At 41.3% G+C, this 16104-nt stretch overlaps 1 protein-coding gene across 2 annotated transcripts in view; it reads left to right on the top strand.

The window, feature by feature from the left end:
• Positions 1–15586, top strand: part of Clcn4 (chloride voltage-gated channel 4) — a 71789-nt gene extending 56203 nt beyond the window's left edge. For both annotated transcript variants that reach the window (XM_046424279.2, XM_046424280.2), the window contains exons 12-13: positions 2627–2843; positions 12112–15586. In XM_046424279.2, the coding sequence (XP_046280235.1) occupies positions 2627–2843; positions 12112–12202 (308 nt within the window). In that variant the 3' untranslated portion in view covers positions 12203–15586. The remainder of the gene's footprint in view (positions 1–2626; positions 2844–12111) is intronic.
• The last annotated feature ends 518 nt before the right edge of the window (positions 15587–16104 follow it).

The raw sequence follows: 16104 nt of genomic DNA, 5'->3' as shown, positions 1-16104 counted from the left end.
TCCGTTAGCCATTTCTTTGGACTTGAAGTGAGACAGAATATCATGGTGGAAGAAAGCTTTCAGCTCATGGCAACCAGGAAGGAGTAGGGGTGGGCAAGGGCCAGGGACAAGATATAGTCCCAAGGGCATGCCTCCAGTAACCAACTTCCTCCAACTAGGCCCCACCTCTCAATCATTTCTGAATTATTAATTCATCAAATGGATTAATCCACCAATAAATTTAGAGCCCTCATGATCTAATCATTTCATAAAAGTCTCACCTGCGGGCATGAAGTTTTTAAGTCCCTGGGCCTTTTGGGGGACATTCTAGATTCAAACCCTAATTGGCACCTACATTCTCACCTCTCTAGAGGCCATGGTTCATATTCAGTACATTCTTCCTTGTCTTTCAGGTCTTTTAAAAATGTGTATTTTGTGTTATATTTTTAAAAATTCTTTCCCAACTTGGGCTCCCCAAAGTTTCTGGGGTCTGTGAGTCTGTTTTCTCATGGCACTGGCTTATCCCCTGGGTGAGGAGTTGGTTTATTTTTTCATGCAGGAGATATATATTGAGCATTCATGGCTTTTGCAAGTGTTTGGTGACTGATGAATATTTCTGGTGCAAACTAGGAGTTGACTCCAATAGAGAGTTGCATAGAGCTTTCTTGCTGGTTTTTCTTCCATTCATCAGCTTTTATTTTGTATGTAGCACCTCCACCTCCAACATTTGAAGGCTTAATATAAGTCTTTATAATACAGTTCCAAAGAAACCTAGCAAAGCCCTTCTGCAGAGAGTAGCAGTTGTCACTTAAAGTAGCCATCTTAGTTCTCCAACTCTGACCCTAGCTGATGCCTGTGATCTTTGCTTGGTAGTAAATAGCTCATGGGCTTTCTTTCCTAATGAATGTTCCATGAAATAGGCTCGGTTCTCCATGATATAAGAACCAGATACACTGATATTTAGGAGACTGACTCATTCATGCATGCATGCATGTGACAAATATTTGTTTGTGTCTCCCATGTGCTAGGCATTGTTCAGGCAGTGGGAGTTCACTGGCGTGTAAGAGTTCACTGAGTGGAGTGGCTGCTAGAATCAAGGTTTCTGGCCCAATCCGTAGATTCAGAAGAAATATAACTTTGTTGTCTATTTTAGCAACTGGATATATGTCTTGCTAAGTTGTATTTGGTTTTATAAGGGGTTGAGCAAATCCATGTGATCAGTTCTTGATTGGGGTTTGTGGCTTGATTCAATCCTGTTGTTCAGTCTGATCATTGAAATAGATAAAAATCCTGTTATGTGGAACTTTAAGAGAATCAACTGGTCTATGGAAAGAAGCATATAAATATTGTGTTGGCTGTTGCCTCCCTGCCCTGGTGTGGAGGATAGAACCCTCTTGATTTAGGAGAACATGCAGAGTGTGTCAGGCAGGATCTGCATTTGAAAACATGTGCGTCAGTGTCGTCTGGTATTTGTGGTTGAATCATATCCCACTTGATGTAACTAGATTTAACCTGACCCATATAATGTGCAGGCATTTGCCCAGCAGGCTCTCTATTCCTCTTTTCAACAGAGACCCTTTTTCAGACTCAGCCTGACCCCAAATGCTGCCAGCTTTCCATTAGAGTGCTCTATTGCACTAAATGGCCTTAGAGGAGGTAGTTCGAATTTTATTTTTGAAAGAACAATGTAGGTGAATAGTAGTCTTTGACAAGGCAAGAAATGTATTATAGAAACCAGGATTCATTTTAAAGCAGGCCCTGCTGTACATTTTCCCTAACCTTTTCCCACGAACCAAAAGAAAGATTAAAATTCCAACAGAAGGAAAATCGCCTTGGAGAAATATCTTGAGACCGATGGATTTGTTTCATGTGTGACTTAAAATAGCCTGGGTTTCTAGCACTGCATTAAGCTGTATTTCTAATGAGTTCCTGTTACCCTACTTTTCTTCAGCTTCACATGGCTTTGCCTACAGACAGAAATAGACTAATTGCTACCATAACAGTTTTACTATCTTTCTTTGAGAAATCTACAAAATGGCCCATTTTTAAGAGAGGAGATCCAAGGAGTGGGGGGGATGCAGCTTTTCTGGGGTTGTTTCTTTGGTCCCAAGGGTCATATTTGGGATTGAGCTGCATTTCTGGGCTGTGAGCCTGGGCTGGTCTTATTGGTTTCTTGTTCCTCTTAGGATTCATAATGCCATTTAGGCCAGTTGTAAGTTAGTTTGTAAAAAACGGTGTTTTAAGGTCACTGGGCAGCTAAATGTGGTTTCTTGTCATGACAAACTTTAGTCCATGATGAGGTGAAGGAGTGTTTGGAAAGCAAGAATGAAGGGTTCTGGGCTGTTTGGGGTGCTCTGGAGTGCAGGAGAAAGCAGTGAATATCCCCAAAGGAACCATGTTGGTCAGGCCCATCTTGTAAGGCATCGGCAATGAATGGTCTGGTCACAGCAGGGGGTGCCTCACACAGCATTAGCTTAGAGAAATGCCAATTTCACAGATGTTTGGCTGAATCCCCTCATTAAGAATGTGTCATTTGCCCTTGAACCCCTTTTCTGTGGGATTCTGGGATGCTGTGTGGGGGATGGTAGGAGGGTAGTTAAGAGAAGAATTTACATGTGGCTTATTGTTCCTACTTACCCCATTCTAGAGAATGCCAGGCAGAGGCAGGAGGGCATCGTGAGCAATTCCATCATGTACTTCACGGAGGAGCCCCCTGAGCTGCCAGCCAACAGTCCACACCCCCTGAAGCTGCGTCGCATCCTGAACCTCAGCCCTTTCACGGTTACAGATCATACACCCATGGAGACAGTGGTGGACATTTTCCGGAAACTGGGGCTCCGGCAGTGCCTGGTGACTCGGAGTGGGTGAGTAGGTGGACCAGTATAAACAGAACATGTACTGTGGCCAGACTTGGGAGAAAAAGATGACTAAGACCTGGTCTCTACCTTTAAGGAACTCAACCATCCACTGGGACAGACCTGTCCTTGACAGGAGATGCCAATAAGCTGTGATGAATGTATGGAGAAGTAAATGTAGAGGGAGCTTTGGAACTTAGAGCAAGGTGGCCAGTGCAGCCTGGAAAGGTAGAGGAAACTTCCAGGTTAGACTACTCTCTGGGCTCAGCCTGAGGGTTGAGTCAAAAGGGGAGGAGCCAGAGGAGAAGGGCTTGGTGTTGCTTTTTCTACTGCCATATGACATTTGGGTTATGGAAGAAGGTACAGCTAGTTCTGTTGTAATGTAACATATGTTCCTCAAAACCACAGAGCTATCCAAAATAGAGCAGTGAAAACCATAGGACCTATGGGAAAAATGGAATTAGATACATGATATTCAAAAATTTCATTAGTAATATACTTTTTTTAAAATGAGCTAGGCATGGTGGCACATGCCTGTAATCTCAGTGACTCAGGAGGCTGAGGCAGGAGGATCATGAGTTCAAACCCAGCCTTGGCAACTTAGTGAGGCCCTAAGCAACTCAGCAAGACTCTGTCTCTAATAAAATACAAAAAAGGAAAAAATATATAAAAGGGCTGGGGATGTAGCTCCATGGTTAAGTGCCCATGGGTTCAATCCCTGGTACCAAAAACAAAACAAAACAAAACAACCCCCCCAAAAAAACTGAGATAAGAACACAATAAAAATGGTAGTTTTACAACATTTTGCACATGTTAAATGGTTAGGAAATATTTGAATATGACAATATGTCACTTAACCTTGAAAAAGACCTGAACTTGACTGTGGAACAGACATCTGAAGGACTACATCTTGTGACTTGGAATAGGGGCAGTTATCACAGCTAGATGGATGGCTGTGGCTTCTCACATTCGCGTGAACTGAAACAGTGTGTTCAAGGGGTGTGCATATGTGCACCTTGTGTCCTCCAATGCTGCTGGGTTCAGCTGGGTGCTACTGTCTGTGCTCTCCTGGTTTCTCATGGATGAAATCACACACGAGCAAATGCAAAGTCTATGTTATACTCAGGTCATTCCCAGTGTGAAACAATGTCATCTTTGCCAAACAAATGGTATTGGAGAATGAGATATTAGATAGCCTCTTGGCATTGTTTCTGCTATCATGCTCTATAGTGTGTGTGTGTGTATGTGTGTGTGTGTATGCGCACGTGCATGTGCATGTGCTACTGGGGATTGAATCCAGGGGTGCTTTACCACAAAACTACATCCCCAGCTCTTTTTATTTTGAGGCAGGGTCTCACTAAGTTGCCTAAGCTGGCCTTGAACTTGAGATTCTCTTGCCTCAGCCTCCCAAGTCACAAAGATTATAGGTGTGCACCATTGTACCCAGCCATGCAATTACTTTTGTTTTGTATTATTACAAACCAGTAAAGTATCAATAAAAAAGTCAAAGCACTACAACAGTGCTGGAGGTGCAGTTCTCCAAGGGCCATTCTTTTGTCTCAACATGTACCCCAAGTTCCATAGTTTCAGAAGCTTGGGTAGAGAAAGGGACTGGCTTGCTCTGCATGTCCTGGAACCTAAGTTATCAGTCTATTTCATTCCTTCTAAGCTGGGTGCTGGCAATGAGGGAATGGGTTTTGGTGATGATGATTTAGGCCTTTATAGAACCAAGAGGCTTAACTAAAGTAGTTTACATTTCTGAAGGCAGTACACTCTAGTTTAACTTAGTAGTTCTCAACAGGGGTGGTTTTGTCCCCTAGAGATGTGGGACAATGACTAGGGGCAATGTCAGATATCACAACTAGATCGAGAGGTGCTATTGTCATCTGGTAGGTAGGGAACAAGGATGCTGCTAAACATCTGGAATGCCAAGGCAGCCCTCATCATCATCAACAACAACAACACAGTGTGGCCCAAAAAGTTCACTTGATATTGTGGTTGAGTGACCCTGATCCTGGACTGGATGTTATGGCTAAGCAAATAAGCAATCCTATCCATTCAGCTTTTTGCCTGCTGTGTTAGTAACAGGGATATAGGCTCTGCAAGAGACGAAATGTGCACAATCACCCAGAGAACTCCTAGCTGGCAGGAAGTATGTCCTTAGCTCTAACTGCAGCCAGAAGGGCATCTTGTACATGGGAGGTGCAATTAATAGGGAACAAACAAATTGGTCCTTGTATTTGAAGCTAGAGGTCATTTCTGCCACAGAATGTTAAAGGAGCTTTGTAATTTCTCAAAGTTGAGCCTGCCCTAAGAATGGCCTGGCAGATTAAACCTCCAGGTTAAACCCAGTTTGCTGGGGTCCACTGCAGAGCTGCTGATCCCTGAGGTCTCAGGTAAGACCTGAGAATGTGCATTTCTAACAAACTCTCAGATAAGGCTGCTGGTCTAAGGACCCCAGTTTGAGAACTGCTGAAGTTGATTTCTGCATTTAGATTTCCAGCTCTTGGCATAAATACCACTGTGATCACCCTTGCCATCTCAAGTGTATAGCAGTTTCTTCTTTCCTTTAAAATAATAATCCAATGTCAGTTTTCATTGGAATTTCCAGTGTGGGCAGGAAATTCTGCCTTAACACCCACTCTCACCTCACAGAGCCCCATGAGGCTTTCCTGAGAAGATCTGGGTGCCGAAGTTGGCTCCGAATGTTCTGTGAGAAAGCAAAATCATTCTCTCTGGCTCTACATATTTTAAACAAACACAGATGCTGCTACGTTAGTGCTGGCAAGGGATCCTTGTTTGCGGGGCCTTTCATCTTCATCTCCTCGGGCTTTCAGCCAGAGTGAGCCCATCTCAAGCCAGCTCGCGTTTTTGATGCGTTCCCTCACCATGTGCCTTCCCTGCTCAAGATGGCTGAGAGCCTGGGCCTGTTCCTTGACCTGGATCATCTTCAGGATTTCTCAGGGCCTGGGGCCTAAAATAATCATGAAACCAGACCAGAATCCAGAGGAGTTTTGTCCCCAAAATGCAGGAGTCTAGGAAGCCTCCAGTGACTAAGAGCAAATTTGGGTAAGATTTGCCCTGTGAAGGTTCTAGAAAGGAAAAGCAACTAGAGGAGATGGTGGCAGATTTCCCCCAAACCCTACTAGGGGTACATTAGGTCTGGTTAGGTTAGATTTCTCAGAAGAGCCTAGCTGCTCAAATCTGAATTATGTTCTTGGTCGTTGTCTAGCCATTTATGATTCCAGTGAATCTGGAATCATAATTCACTTCAATTCAATCAATTCAATTCAATTCAATCAATTCACTTGATCTGCCACCCAAAGGGGCTGAAAGTTCAAACACTTGATTTAAATCAAAGAGAACACTTCAAACCACTAATGAAGTCAACAGGATTTGATGTTGCCTCTTTTTGGGTTGATGTTTAGCTTTCTTCTATTGTAATAATTACTCTTGTAGGCCCCTGGCACAATTTATGCCCACACCTGAATTAATAGTTTCTCAATGTCGTTGTACCTAATGTAACTTTCAGACAGAGGAAGTGAAAAGGTTTTTGGAATTGTAAATGCTTGGTTTTGGTTTTTGATGTGAGGTCTCTGTGTTGCCTGGTTGGGCCTGAACTTCTGGACTCAAGCGATTCTCCTGCTTTACCCTCCTGAGTAGCCAGGAGAACAGGCCTCTGCCACAGCATCTGGCTATGCCTCATCTTTTGATACTGTCTCCAGAATAAAGACAAGGAAATGAAACCCAGGCTTTATAGATATGGGAGGGGGATGTGTGGATGCATGTTGTATTTTAGTAGAGTTCTTATCTTTGCAAATATGACACTAGTAGTCATTTTTTTTTTTTTGAAGAGACATTGGTGTAATCAATATTTTACTGAGCATCTATTTTGGCTGAGGGCTGGGGAGGATCAGGAAGTGTTTTTAAAAGAAGTCAAGGAGCCTGTTATCTGCTAAGGAACATGGACACAATTCAATGTAATTGATGCTACCCAAAGCAGGTGTTCCTGAGGAGAGTGTCCTAAAGCAGGCTTTCCCGTAGAAAATAGATGGCAGAAGCTGAATGAGTGGTTTTAAATTGAGGGTCTGTCCATTAGTCCATCAGCTGCAGAGCCCCTCCCACTGCCTAACAACCCCTGTGGGTGCTCTGTGTGTGAGCTGATCTGTTTGTATCTGCTGTGATTTCACTCCTGATCACATCTTGCTTAGCAGCATATTATAAGTATAAGCTGCTGGCCTTATAACTGTCACTTTTTTTAATTTTGAAAAAACTATCAAAATCCCAAACCTTGTGAATGCTCGCGTTTTTACACTTCCATTTACTGTTCTCTTACCCTTCATTTTTATGCATTCTGCAAGAGGTCAGAGAATTCTTTGACCTTCCCTGTGTTTCTGTCATCTAGCATCTGAAGGGTCATTGTATAGCCCCTGCGGTCCTGCCTTTATTTTTATACTGATTTATTTATTTTACAGCTTATTGAGATAATTCACATACCATACAATTCACCTATGTAAAATGTTTAAGTCAGTAGTTTTAGTAAAAAATGAATTATGTATCCATTGCTACCATCAACTTTAGAATATTTCTATTACACTATAAAGAAACCCTGTACGCCTTAGCTGTCACCTCCTGTACCCCAGCCCTAGGCAACAACTAACCTACTCTCTGTCTCTGTGGGTTGGTCCCTATTGGATCTTGTGAGTAAATGCAGTCATCTCCTATGTGGTCTTGTGGCTGGCCTCTTTTACTCAGCAGAGTATTTTCACAGTTCATTCATGTTGAAGCCTGTAACAGTACTTCATTCTGATTATGGCTGAATATCATTTGTTGTATGGATAGACCACATTTTGTTTATTCATTCTTCTATTGATGGACATTTGGGTTGTTTCTACTTCTTGGCTGTTATAAATCATACTGTTACGAATAAGACTTGTGTGCAGGTTTTTGTGTGAACATATATTTTCATTTCTCTTAGAGCGGAATTGGAGAGTCATGTGGTAAGTCTATGTTTAACTTTGTTTCCTTCCTTCCTTCTTTTCTTCCTTCCTTCAGAGATATAATTCATATACCATATAATTTGCCATCTTAAAGTATATAATTCAAGGGTTTTTGATACATTCTCAAAGTTGTGTTAACAGTTGCTTTGTTGTAAATCCAGAACATTTTCATCACCCCCTAAACCCTTTTCCCATTAGCAGTTACTTCCTATTCTACCCTTCCCCCAGCCACTGCCAAGCACTAATCTACTTTCTGCCTCCATGGATTTGTCTATTCTGGATACTCATGATATATGTGGCATTACATGATATGTCACCTTTTGTGATTGATCCTTTTATTTAGCATAGCTTTTTCAAGGTTCACCCAAGTTGTAGCATGTGTCAATACTTTTTATGGTTAAATAGTACTCCAATGTATGGATGTTTATCAGTTCATTAGGAGATGGACATTTAGGTTCTCTTTACTTTTTGAATGAGAATATGAGACCCTAAGAAGTAAAACACTTAAGATCAAAGGGAATTGGGTACAGAGCCAGTCCTATCTGGAGATCTACCAAGGACCTTTGGTGGAGGACCCTGCCAGTCAAACCAGAACCCAGAGGACATCAATGTTCTCTACACAACAGCAGAGGGGAAGTAGACTGGGGGCAATTTGAAGATACCCAACATCATCTGTGAAGATGCACAATCCTGAACTATTGGAATACCTGTTCAGTGAAATGTTGAGAATGTAGGGCCAAGTCCTGGCGTTTCTACTTTCAATACTGATGGCTTATTATATATTGAGCCCCAGAGGGCCTCTCTTATTTGAAAGATCCCAGCTAGGGGTGATATTGTAAGTGTTTAAGAGTTGGTGCCAGATAGTAACACTTGGGATGAGATTAGTGGAGTTACAGAAGTAAGATGAGTGTATTAGGGTATATTTTAGGGGATTTGCTTCATTGTCTATAAACCAATGGGTATGGAAATATTTCAGTACTTTTTAAATTTGGGCAGTGGTTCTTGACAAGAGGTGATTTTGACTTCCATCTGTACAATGCATTTGGCAGTGTCTGGAGAAATTTTGGATGTTACAACTGGGGAGCAGTGGTACTGATGGCATGTTGTGAGTAGAGGCCTGGGTATTATAAAGGACAGCCCACCCCCAACAAAGATTGATCCAATCCCAACTGTCACTAGTGTCAAGGCAGAGAAACCTTGAGTAAATACTTCCTGGGGCACAGAGAGAGAGCATCCTATAGAACCAGATTAGGACTCATTTGGCTGCTGTCACATAGGAATCCTTACTAGGGACTCTCATTTGTCTTTAAATAAGGCCCCTTCCCAGTGTTAGAGTCACCTTTCCTTGCTATCACTGCTCCATTAAAATTAATTATTTTCATGAGAACAAGAACAGAATGTATCTGTCCCCAAGAATAAACCTCCTTTATTTACCTGGACCTCCAAGCCTTTGCCATGCCTTGGATCTGGAGGCCTGGGCAACTCTTCTCAGCAGCCATATGTGGCTGCCAAGGCAAAAGGGAAGCTCTGATGAGATAGAGGCTCACTAAAGCTTCCATAGAAGCCAGGTGAATTGACAAAGTATTGGGTAATAGTGCCCTTGAGAAAATGTTTAGCTCTCTTTGAATGAATGCAGTGGACCCTTATTATGGCAGTTGACCCCCAAGTAACTAAGACAAATCAGGATGGAAAAAGGGGGGTTTTGGAACCACCAGCTCGACCCAGCATTATTCCAGTGCATGAAGACCAGATCCCTTATTGGGTCCTGATCCCCTCAGATGGGTTTTCCTGGAAGAACCCAGCATCTCACTACAGAGAATGACAATGTTCATTTCTTTTGGGGTCATCTTATTCAGGATTATACCAACATTTGGGGGGAACAAACTAGGTCTATTTAAATCAGTTGTATACATCTTACGTGTTTTAGAATTTCTCATGGTCTAGAAAGAGAAATATTCTAAGGGTGCTGGTTTACAACTGTTTAATGCAGAGGCAGCTGAACAGCTGTTATGGGCTGAATTGTGCCCCCCACTTCTAAATTCCTATGTCGAAGCTGTAAGCCCCAGCATGATTGTATTGGGACACAAGTCCTTTAAGGAGGTAATTAAAGTTAAATGAGGCCATTGGGGCAGGACCCTAATCCAGTAGGACTGGTGTCCCTGTAAGGAGAGGAAGAGACACAAGGAGTCTATGTGCACAAAGAGGCCATGTGAAGACACAGAAGATGACTATGTTCATCTCTAAGCCAAAGAGAGAGAGAAACTGGTCCTGCTGGCACCTTGATCTGACACTTTGAAAAAATAAATTCTTTTGTTTAAGCCACCTCATCTGTGGTATTTTGTTACAGCAGCCCAGGCTGACCAACACAGAAATGCAGTTTGGCAGATTTGGTGGAACAGCATCTTGTTTTATGGGGCATCTTCAATTTTACTGCATTGTGATACATTTTAGAGATGTATTTAAAATAATGCATTATGACCATAAAGTCAAGAAGCCCTAAAGAGCTTGAGTGAAAACCCACAATTCCTGGCTCTATCCACCTTCACCACCCCTCCACTTGTTTTAGGTGACCCGTGGTGTTTAGCATGCTTTTAAAGACCCCTCTTGCTATTTCCTCTGTCCTAAAGATGTTCCTGTGGGATGAATGGGGAAGGGCCAGTGTTTCTTGTCTTCCCTAGTGGGACAGATGGAAAAACTCACCTAAGAAATGAATCCCATTTTCAAGATTGTTTAAGGTTCAATGTGGTCAGAGTCAAACAAGTCCGGATTCTAGCCTGTTTCTCTCCAGGTGTAACTGATTTGAACACCCCTTTGAATCATTTTATCTCTTCTTCATAGTCACTGTCTATAAGCAAAAGGTGACTCTGGCTAACTGGACCTTAATTAAAGAAATGATGTTAGATTACACTTGTGTTTTCTGATTCTTTTTTGGTATGCCATCATTTTACAAAGACATAGAATAGAAACCTGTCATTTTAATAGCTTTACAGTATTCCAAGGTGAGACTGCCATGGCTTTCTTCCTCATTACTCCCTCCTTTTGGGGTGTATATGTGTGATACAGACACAGTGAACAGTAATTTGCAAACTTATTTGGCAATGGAAATTTTTCTCCAAAGAAGTTGTGCACATTGTCTTCTGTCAAACCTTTTACTGTATCCACGGTGCATAATTTATTCCTTCAGGTTGTCCTTTAAATTTTTAATAAAATAACAAAACAAGGGTTGCTGTGAATGGTTGTACAAATGGGCACTGCCTGATATAGGGAGTACTGTTTACATTGTGGTGTGTGTGAGAGTGCTCCCCGGGATTGTGTGATGTACAGTTGAGGTGACCCTAATCAAGGGACCCTGGTAAGTGCCATTCTTTTGATCAGTTGAAAGCAGTGGATTTTGGAAGGGGAGGAAATTTCCATACAGGGTCAGAGATGAGTGTTATTCTTTACCCTTCTAGTAAGATAAAATTAAAAATATAATAATTTATCTCATTCCTAACATTTCTTTTACTTAAAATGTCTTACACTTGGAATTTCTGTGGTGTGGTCAGCTTTCAACAATGGCTTTCATGAGCACTTTTAAAATTGATTATATTATTGAAATTTAAGAGAGTGTATTAGTCATTGTAGTTTTATTGTAACAACAAACAAGCTTGCAATCTCAGTGGTGTAATGAAATAAAGGTTATTTTTCTCACAAGTCACATCTTACCATATTTCAGTGCATAATCATTGTGGATTTTATGCAAACATATTTTGCAAAAAAGTGGGGGTGACCTTTAAGAAAAAATTGTGCCAGTATTACTTAAAAATCATTTATTATTAAACTTCCTTTGGTGCAATATTAGGATGCCCAGAATACTCGTGAATATGTGTTAATGTGGTAGCAATGATTATGCACTGCAATATGGTAAGCAATTTGCAGGTGTGGGCTCAACCACATAGTCACTCATGGCCCCAGGTCTTTGAATCTGGTGGCTCTTAAGTCAGACCTGTGTTCTCCAGAGTCTTTTCACTGGCTCCTTTGCCTCTGACTACCAGATGAGAAGGAATGAGGAGAAATGTGTAGGAGACCTGGGAGTGGCATCTGTTACCTTCACCCATGGACCAAGGGTCAGACAGAGCTCACTCCATTGGCCCTACCCAACCACAAGGGAGACTGGTAGGCTGGTAAACTTTACCTATCCTTGTCCCTCAGTGAAAATGGCACTAGGGATTAGGGACAGGGATGAGTCCATATTGTAATGCTGACCTCTTTTTTTTTTAATTTTCTTTCCATTTCAGGAGACTTCTTGGCATCATCACAAAAAAGGATGTTCTGAGACACATGGCCCAGATGGCAAACCAGGACCCCGAATCTATCATGTTTAATTAGCAACAAGAGAGCAATTTTGAGAACACACTGATAATATCATTTTAAAAGAAATAAACAAATGATATGTTACTATCCCCAATGAAAGATCTTGCATTAGGGCTAGCAGAAGCAAAAGCTTTGCTTGAAAGGAGGGGAAGAAGGATGAAACTTTTATAAAAAACAATAAAACAACAACAAAAAAAAGCAAAACCACCAATGAATAGACATTTTATAGCTTTGAGCCCCTTACAAGTTTTGAGCTGTGTTTCTCCATGGGTGTGCTAACTGCTGTTGGGGCAAGTGGGTGGCATAAGAACCACGTGCTTCATATGAGGAGACAGAACACAAATGCCAAATGAAGAAGCTCTGACCCCACTGCTCAAGGCTGATGTTTGTAACTTCAAAACACATGTGAAGCTTTGAGTCCAAAAGACAAAGGGGTATTGGCATGTCAACATTCTTATTTATTATGATTCCTGATAATTTGCTGCTATGTTACTAAAATCATACTAAAGACATTTGCACTTACTTCATTGGAGGAGAAAAAGAAATGAAAGTTGAACAGTGAAAGCTGCAAGTGTGCTCCAGTGGGGTCTCCTCATGACTGGTTTCTTGCTCCTCTTCTCAGCCTGTTATTTTGCTTATTTATCAGTTTCTGAACCAACATTAGGGGAGCCACGATGAGTGTGAAGAAACCATTTCTCTCCACAATACTGGCACTTTGGGTCTGAATGATGAACTGTGGGAGCATGTAGTGCTCTGTGTAGTTTCCCCTTGTGCAAGCGGACACATACTTATTTTGAGGGAACACACACTTGATTGTTGATTTGCATCCCCATTGCATTTGCTTCATTTATTTATTGCTGTTGCCTGTGCTTTCTTAAATATTGATCAGTCTAGCACTTTCCATGTGTCATGGCCTATATGCTCCCAGCTTGTGATAAGTGTGTTTTAATTCCCAACTAGCATATGCAAGAGTCAAAATGGGCTACTGAGTATTACTACTTATTTTTCCTCTCAGGTCTTTTTGGATATGGCTGTGAAGAGGGTGAAGCACACGAGTTCTCAGTGGGAACTCTACCAAATGGATTGCAAGAGAACTACTAAATTGATTCTAAATCTATTCCATTCTCTGTGGGATGCAAAGTGTCCAGTTTTAATGTCTAAGCATGCACTTTCATACTAGCAATCATAGCACAGAAGGAGAGAGTTAAATTTTATATAGCCAATTTAAACATTGGGCATCTTTGTATTAGAATTTAACGACACATTTATTCTTTTAGCCAGGATGTCTGTCTTTTCTGTGAGAATGAATTAAGCTATGTTTTAGGTCCCCACTGTATGATCTGTGTAAAATTTATCCCACTTGTCCCCTTACTTTTACCTTTTTTCTTCCCTTTTCATTGAATCTTTCTCATCCTTTTCAATCTCATTGTCATTGGATCTTGATGTATGAAGTATGTGTGCTCTTGACTGCAAATAACAGTGAAGGACTGAATAAGAAACCTGGGAGATACACACCCCAGGATTGTCTGCATCATTTCACCAAGGATCAAACTCCTTTGGTAGTTTCCACTACCTTATCCACTCTCCTTTGGTTTATTGCCTCATAGTTGCAAGATGGTTGCTGAACCATCAGGTATCATGTCTGTTTTCTAAGTGGGAAGAGGGAAGAAGAGGCAAGTAACAAGGTGCAATGTCTATATCCAGAAAGCAAAGCTTTCTGTAACTTGGCTCCCCCTAGTGCATGAGAGTCTGGGAAGGAAAATTTTAGCTAGGCACATTACTCTGTGAATGAAATTTAGAGTCTCTCTCTTTTGTTGTTTTATTTTATTTTTTGCTGTGTGAGGGGTGGAACCCAGGGCCTCATGCATGCTAAGCAAGTGCTCTACCTGAGCCACATTCCCAACCCTAGAGTCTCTTAATGAGGAAGGGGGATTAGGTTTTGGAGGGGGATTGTCTCTGCCACAGTTTCCTCATATCCCTATCATTGCCCTTCAATGTCTTTTTTACTCTCTCATTCTTGACAAACTCTTGCAAACATTCTTTGAACCTTCTTGCTTCCTACTCCTTTTCTTAGATTTGACCTAGAATTCCTAACCAGAATCCATCATTTCTTAGCCCCAGTAAGAATTTTTATTTTGGATAAAAACCTAGCTACAAGTGGGTTTCTATGAAACGTTTTATTGTTATAAGAAAATACATCTTCTGTGGATTAAAATTTTCAAGTCACATCATGCTGACAACTATGGAAAATTTGTTTCTGCAATTAATGCCCCCTCTCCAAAATAACGTCTAATAGCCACTTCAGTGTGGAAATATCCAGTTAATAGCAGAGAATTTAGACTGTGGTCTTAGAATGAAATGCATTGTCTCATCCACAGCATGTAAATATTAAGAACAGATCTTAATCTTGGTGTTGTTACTGGGATTTCCACGGAACATTTGCAAGTGAAGCTGGCTTCTCCTGACTTCAGATCCTGAATTCTTAAAGATTGCTTCATGTAGTCCCCTTTTATTCTCTTGTGGTATCACTCAGAGACAACCTGTAATAGGAAAGAGGATTAGTCACAGCCCAGCCCTATATAATCCAGAAGGCCCTTGTAGCTGAAACAGGTAGCTTCAAAAAGAACATGAATCAGTGGAAAGAGAGCCAAAGGTCAGTGAGACCACAGAATTGCCTTCCAACCCAGCTGAGGCTGTGGAGGGACTGAGGGCATGGTTTAGATTGGGCCAAGGTTATCAAGAGGAAACTTGAGAGTTGTTTCCTTCTCCCAGTGCTTAGCACAGAGATGTTGGTGACTCATGGAAACTATTGGAAGAGTTATTGACTGAAATAACCAAGGCTTCTTTTCCTTTACAAGTTGACCCTCCAATCTATTATGGGGTTCAGACTCCTCAACAGAAAGTCAGGGTCAGACAGGCAGGTTAAAGTCAAGGGTGGGGAGTGTAGTGGGGTTGATAACAAATGACCTTTCTCCCAGGGAGCCCACCTCAGCCATGTGATCCATTTGCCCACTGGCCAAGGTTTCACACAAGCTCTGTGGGGACCATACTGCCCTGCTCTTTGTCACTTTTTCTTAGAAAAGTACTCAGCTAGGGACTCTGAGGGTATTCATGGTATCCCAATGCAGAACTTCAATCTACTTTCTCTAGTTATCTGATGTAGAGAACTGGGACATGAAGTTGAAATGTACATCTTTTAGAATAATATATTTTTTTCTTTTCCAAAACCAAAGGCTTTGGGCATTTGCTGAACTTTCTGGATCAGTTTTTATTGTAAAAATCATAAACACATGATAGAAAAGGAGTTATCTAATGAGACACATCACCTACTTCTTGGTCTCCCTTCTGATTACTAAGGGAATGGGTTGTAGGACACCAAAATAAAGGGAATCCCGAAAATGATATGTGAATTTTTTTCTAAGTGTTTTTCAGTGCATCTCTTGGGAATGCTGATGTTCCTGTGGCTTTTAGGGAAAGGTAAATGTGCTAGAAGTAAAGCATCCAATATTAAGTGCTTGCTGTTACATAGACATGCAGTCTCAAGGTTCTCTATTCAGTAATTCCTAAAGGCCTTGTAAAAAAGAAGACTTGTAAATATACATTTTGAGCCCTAATAAGTCACAGACACCAAAAATTTTAGGCCAGTTTGTTTCACTTAGGTGAGAACTGATTACTTTAAATTATTAACATGTGCAAATTCTGCTTGGAATTCATCATCAGGTGCTGAGCTGGAAAAGACGAGAAACTCAAGGAAGAGAACTATTGAATTTCCACGTAACTGTAATATTATGCTTTCATTTTAATTTTGTGTATTATCAAACTGTATTTTAACCTTTGAAATGATTTGCACGAAGAGGGAGCCTGTATATCTGACCTAGGAAACATTAACCAGATCCCATTTTCACTGGTGCAGAAAT

Source organism: Marmota monax, unplaced genomic scaffold, assembly GCF_021218885.2.
Source record: "Marmota monax isolate L192 unplaced genomic scaffold, Marmota_monax_Labrador192_F-V1.1 WCK01_AAM20220418_F8-fsc00089, whole genome shotgun sequence".
Taxonomy (NCBI): domain Eukaryota; kingdom Metazoa; phylum Chordata; class Mammalia; order Rodentia; family Sciuridae; genus Marmota; species Marmota monax.
This window is presented reverse-complemented; position numbering and strand designations above follow the sequence as displayed.